The sequence below is a fragment of the Myotis lucifugus genome, unplaced genomic scaffold (genome assembly GCF_000147115.1).
Source record: "Myotis lucifugus unplaced genomic scaffold, Myoluc2.0 scaffold_46, whole genome shotgun sequence".
NCBI classification, from domain to species: Eukaryota; Metazoa; Chordata; class Mammalia; order Chiroptera; family Vespertilionidae; genus Myotis; species Myotis lucifugus.
Window position 1 is genome coordinate 6,049,812 of NW_005871094.1, and position 6,031 is coordinate 6,055,842.

At 39.3% G+C, this 6,031-nt stretch overlaps 1 protein-coding gene across 5 annotated transcripts in view; it reads left to right on the forward strand.

Annotated features, from left to right (window-relative positions):
* Window positions 1–6,031, forward strand: part of COPG2 (coatomer protein complex subunit gamma 2) — a 197,789-nt gene that overhangs the window by 485 nt on the left and 191,273 nt on the right. For 2 of the 5 annotated variants that reach the window (XM_006088343.3, XM_023753521.1), the window contains exons 2-4: window positions 734–786; window positions 1,515–1,595; window positions 4,394–4,465. In XM_006088343.3, coding sequence (XP_006088405.1) covers window positions 734–786; window positions 1,515–1,595; window positions 4,394–4,465 — 206 coding nt within the window. Of the gene's footprint in view, window positions 1–27; window positions 197–733; window positions 787–1,514; window positions 1,596–4,393; window positions 4,466–6,031 lie in introns of those variants that run through there. The other 3 variants (XM_023753520.1, XM_023753522.1, XM_014455467.2) reach the window with 3 other exon arrangements.

Below are 6,031 nucleotides of genomic sequence, written 5' to 3' on the forward strand. Positions count from 1 at the left end.
GAGCGTGTGTGTGTGTGTGGGTGTGTGTGTGTGTGTGTGAGTGTGAACTTGAAGGTGCCTTGAGCCTCACAGTCTTCCCGGGGGTCTTTACACGGTCTGCTTCCCAGAGGTCCTATCTGGCGCATGGTGCATAGACCTTTCCATGCGTCCCAAAGTGAGTTGGCCCTGATACCTTGGCCCAGAGCAGAAGAGGAAGGTACTTAAGCCACCTTACAAACAAAACAAAACAAAACTCAGTGTTTGATAGCTGCTCTCATAAGGAGTGGTAGAGGGTTGGGTTAGTGAAACCTCCGTGGCCCCTTCCACCTTTCAGTGTATACGATTATCTGCTAGACTCTTCTTTTCTGCCTCACAATGAGTGTTAGAAACACATACAGTCGTGCTAGCCTTTAGGGCATTCCAAAAGGCCCTACCATGATCTCATTAATCTTGGTCGTGTGGACATGACAGATACTTGTATAATATTCATATAAGAAGAGGGCAGGGCAAAGAAGACACTCATTTTGGGCAGGGTTCCTGCAGAAGTACAAGATCTTACAAGAAAGCAGTGACAGGCATCGTTTCCGAATAAAAATGATTATATTTAGTTTATATGCATAGTAGTGATGATGATCACTGTGATATAGCCAAGTGGTCGCTTCACTTAGGTGAGAGATCCCAAACATTCAGTATCTGGCAGAAAGTAAGTTTGTGCAGGGCAGCTATTAAAGATATGTTTTGTTTTATACTATAGGTAGTGGCTCCAACCCTTTTCGGCATCTGGAGAAGAGTACTGTCTTACAGGAGGTATGGCTCGGAAATACATGGTGTTTCTTCTTTTCCATTCCATTTTAGAATGGTGGGCAGAGAGCCCCTGGAATGCTGAGATCCAAAATAAGAATTAAGGAATATAACTGAGTTCAGAGAATATAGACTTGAGGGAAAAGGAAAAGGGTTTGCTTGTCAGAGGAGAGAGAAATGTGAAAAACATTCAGACTGTGCTACATGTTGAGAATTATGTATTTAATCTTCATGGAGGATGTGTTCATTGATTTTTAGAGAGAGAAAGAAAGAAACATTGATGTGAGAAACATCGTTCGGTTGCCTCCTGTACAGGCCCCACTGTACACCTTTTGGTGTACAGGATGACACGCCAACCAACTTAGCCACCTGGCCAGGGCCACATGTTGAGAATTTTAAATAAAATGCCAGAAGAGGTATTTAGTGCAAGGTTATTGAAGGAAGTTATAGATATTAAACTCATTATATTCAGGTAATGTCAGTAAATATTGTGATTCTTAACAGTGCTTACAAAGTTGAAGCAGAATATCTAAGGGAAAGACAGTATAAAATGGAAAATCAAGGTCACATTTGATAAGTTATATATCATTATAAGTGGAAAACTATTGTTAGTTAACATTATTTGTATATTGTTATTAATATACATAATAGTCTTTATTTTATTAAGGTTGACTTTCTGTAATCTGAGATAGAAAAGCAGAAAATATATATAACTGATTTTTTTTTGTTTCCAGGCTCGTCTATTCAATGAAACACCCATTAATCCAAGAAGATGTTTGCATATTCTTACAAAGATTATCTACTTACTGAACCAGGTAAATTATTTTAATTTTCTTCAGAGTTGTGGCCTGGAATAGAAATACATAACATGTAGTAAAGTACTTTCTGGTAAGTATAATTGTTTTTTAAAAATTCACTTATTTAAAAAATGAACGATGTTTGATTAATAAAATAATATGTAAAACTTCTTGAGTACAAGGTCTGTGACATATACTTTTATGCATGAAGTACTAAGTCAGCTAAGCACATAGTAGATTCTCAACATTGATTTGAATGTATCAAGTGTTAGTTAATGTTAAAACATGTTGTTTAGAATGGTCCAGAGGTCTTTATGTTCCTCTAAAAACATAGCGCAGAACCTTAGACATATTCTAAATAGATATTGTACCCTTTTGGGGTCTGGGTGGGTATATAGTGATGTTTTAAAGCTTTGCTTTTAATATTCAAATTTTATATTTATTATCCCTACTCCACCATTACAATAATATGATTCTTCCTTAATGTCCTTTTCTATAAATGGGGATTATGATAATATCTGTTTTATGAAGTTGTAGTGATTAACTGAGATAATAAATATAAAGCATTGAGAATAGTCCTGGATACATAGTAAGCATTCAGGAATAGTTTTCATTCAGTCATTCAGCAAATGCTTATTACTAATCTGCTGTCCTGTGCACTGTTTTAGACACTGGGATATAACCGACAAAACCAACAAAAATATTTGCCCTAAATGAAATAGCTTCTATTTGCCATTATTATTACTAATTTAAATTTTTAAATGTATTTATTTTTTTGTTCTTGTTGACGTAAAACATTTCATAAAATTTCTGGGGCCTTAGAAAATGTGATTTTGTTTCTTACACACACACACACACACACACACACACACATACATACACATACACACACCCTCACACTCTCAGATGGTTTACATATAGTGCTAAGAAGACTGTGGTTTCCAATTTCAATTCCATGAGAATATTTTATCTTTGCTTCATGACTGAAGACTTCATCTAGAGACATAATAAAGTTTTGTAGTATGCAAATGGAGATTGAGCAATGAGTACATACTTTTTTTGTTGTTGTTAATCCTCACCTGAAGATACTTTTTCCATTGATTGTAGAGAGAGTGGAAGCGAATATATTATTTTTCATTGATTTTTTTTTTAAAGAGAGTGGAAGGGAAGGGAAAGAAAGGGGATGGGGGGAAAGAGAGAGAGAGAGAGAGACATTGATGTGAGAGAGACACATTGATTGGTTGCCCCCTGCACACGCCCCGGCTGGGGCTGGGGATGAAACCCGCAACCCAGGTACCTGCTCTTGACTGAGAATCAAACCCAGGACCCTTTGGTGCGCGGGCTGACCCTCTAACCACTGAGTCAAACCAGCCAGGGCCAAGTACATACTTTTAAATAAAGTTCACAAAGCCATATCCCACTGTGGTATCATACTGGGAACATTTAAGGCGCAGTTAGTTTGATTTAACTTTTCAAAGCACACGTTGTGTTCAAGTTACCTAAATCCATTATATAAGCAGAGCTTTGAGTAGTTGGTGTTGGTTCAGAGTAGCATACACTTTTGTATTGGCCAATAGCTCTTTGATGGGCAACTCATGTTGAAACACTTAATTATCTTGATAAGGAACTTATCAAGCACAGGCTGATACATAAACAGGTTTGGGAATCTTAGTTTTTTCTTTTGCCTAGGTCTTGGGGGAGCTTGGTGGAAAAATACTTTTAAATTTCTACCAGAGTTAACATATTTATATGTTTTCTGAGTTTTAAGTCAAGTAGGCACTCAAGTTTTACCAATATGACTGAAGAGTACCTGGCCTTCTAGGTATTCAGGAAGCAGTTATGAAAGTAAGAGGGAAAATCTCTTGCTGATGAGCAAGTTGGATATTCTGATTAAAGCAATTGCAAACTATTACACTTTGTCTTTCATCCTAAGCTTTCAAAGTGTTTCATCAAAATTGGCTTATTCTTAGACTCATGACAAATAGAGTGAAGATTACTTATATTCTGTGTAAAATTTAAAGTTCTGAAAGTGATTGGGCCTGACATTTTATCGGATTGCTTTAATGAAGGTATTACATTGAAATGGTAATGTTTCAGGTAGCCTGTGATCTGCAGTGTTTTGACTATAAGTGAAATAGGTTATTTAATACCTTGTTACACACAAAAAATGTGGTTCTCTTTTATTTTTTTAAATATGTTTTTATTGATTTCAGAGAGGACAAGAGAGGGAGAGAGAGAGAAACATCAGTGATGAGAGAGAACCATTGATTGGCTGCCTCCTGCACTCCCCCCACTGGGGATCGAGCCCGCAACTTGGGCAAATGCCCTTGAGCGGAATCGAACCTGGGACCCTTCAGTCCGCAGGCCGATGCTCTATCCGTTGAGCCAAACCAGCTAGGGCCCTAATAGTTTTTTACAGTCCAATATTTATTATGTTCCAATGAGAATGACAGGCTTTGTGATGGGCATTGGATTATAGAAAGGTATTGGGTATGATCTCTGCTTGTAGGAAGTGTAATAATAACATTGTAATCTGATTAGGGACTCAATTTGCCATCATCTCTACCTCCTTGTAAATCACAGTTCTTCAGGGGTATTAAAACAGTTCCTGCTGTAAAGTTAGAGACCACTATTCTAGAACTTTTATAGCACGCTGTGTGATACTGAGTTATTTTAACTAAGGAGCAGATAAATGGCTATGTCAGGAAAAGCAAAAAGGCCATTGTTTACAAACAGATTTTTTTTTCCTGCATTCTAAAAGAATTTTGCAGAAATAAAGAGAAAAACCCTTAATTATTGTTTTCGATTTTACTTAGGGGGAACACTTTGGAACTATAGAAGCCACAGAAGCCTTCTTTGCCATGACTCGATTGTTTCAATCTAACGATGTAAGTCCTTTTATTTTATCCTTTCAGGCTGAAAAGCTGCTTTTATTTGTTTTCCTTAGGGAACTCAGAGTGCTACAAATTAGGGAGGTTGCTTGAAATGTTTAAAATTACTTTAAAATTGTTTATTTTCCTAAAATGTTCAAGAAAGGACCTATAAAAATGAAAGAATGAAGCCTATAGTATAAAGCTGCTCACCCACGGGTCTACCATGCCATCATAAAGGCTGTCACTACCCAGCTTCTGGCATGACACTGCCGAAGTGGACTGACTGGCATGGGAGTCAGAGACAGAGCTTCCACAGCTGTGCGTTCTCAGTCAAGTTTCTGGTGGGCCTGGGGTTGCCGTTGGTTAGCAAGGCTGGCAGTTGAGAAGAGCTGGATGCAGAGTGGGAAAGAGGACATGGAGTGGGCGGAAATAAGAGTGAGGACAAACGAGAGCTGCCAGAGCCTCCGCATCTGTCTCTCATTACCTTAGACCACCCCGACTTTCAGAGCACAGTGGCTGCTGCTCTTCTCCTGTCTTCTGTGGCACATACTTCTCTTTGCCCAGCTCTAGCTCAGAACCATACAGGGAAGAGGATTCTGGAATATGTATCTGCCACCTTTCTGTTGACATAAATTGTCCAAATCTTGGCAGTCCATTTGGGAGGTATTGCATATCATCACTGGCCACGTTTTTTGACCCCCAGGACCTTCTGGGATGTGAGGCTGGTTGTATGTCTAGATGATGGGAAGTTTTGGGATGGGTCCTCAGGAACATCAGCCGTCCCTTGTAAGGCAGCTATCTCAGGGGAGGCCGTTACACATTCTTCAGGGAAAGGGAGATGATTTTCCTGAGACAGAGGATGGAGAACTCCTTGCACTTGCAAAGGAGGCTTGGTGGAATTTAGGGGTTCAAGGTACTCAACTGCATCAGAGTCTGCCCATATGTCTCCATTCTAATTTTCAGGGCCCCAACTCCTTCCCAGTCATGGTCCTGACTTTAACATAAGATGCCCCACAAGGGTGTGAATTGAATTTGCATTGTAACTCAGCCTGCAGAGTATGCCTTTCGGCAATCTCAACCCTGTGTGCACATGACATAGGCTTCTTATTAAAGCAACATAGAACATTTCTAGTCACTTACCCAGACCTTGAGCTGTGAATTTAAAACTCGGAGCTCATTTTCTTTTACCAAGTTCTCCAGTGTACTTAGAAGCAACTAACCCATTATACAACTCATTTTTACAAAAATGTTCTATGGCAACAACTACTGGGTCAAAGCCTTGTCTTTTATAGGTTCTTTGTTATGCTTGTCTGAGGTGGTAATTTAAGTATTTTGCCACTGCATGCCATAGACTGCTAGTGTCCCCTTTACCACTGGAAACAGGGTCATTAATGGCTTTTATCAACTCAGAGAAGCAATTTAAGGTTCATATCCTTAAGGTCCTATTTCCCTTTAACCACTCCCTGTACCAAAAATTCAGTGTTTAATCAGGAAAGCAGAACTACCATGACTATTATAGACTAGTGGCCCGGTGCATGGGGTGGGGGGGAGGGTGTCCCTCAGCCCGGCCTGCACCCTCTC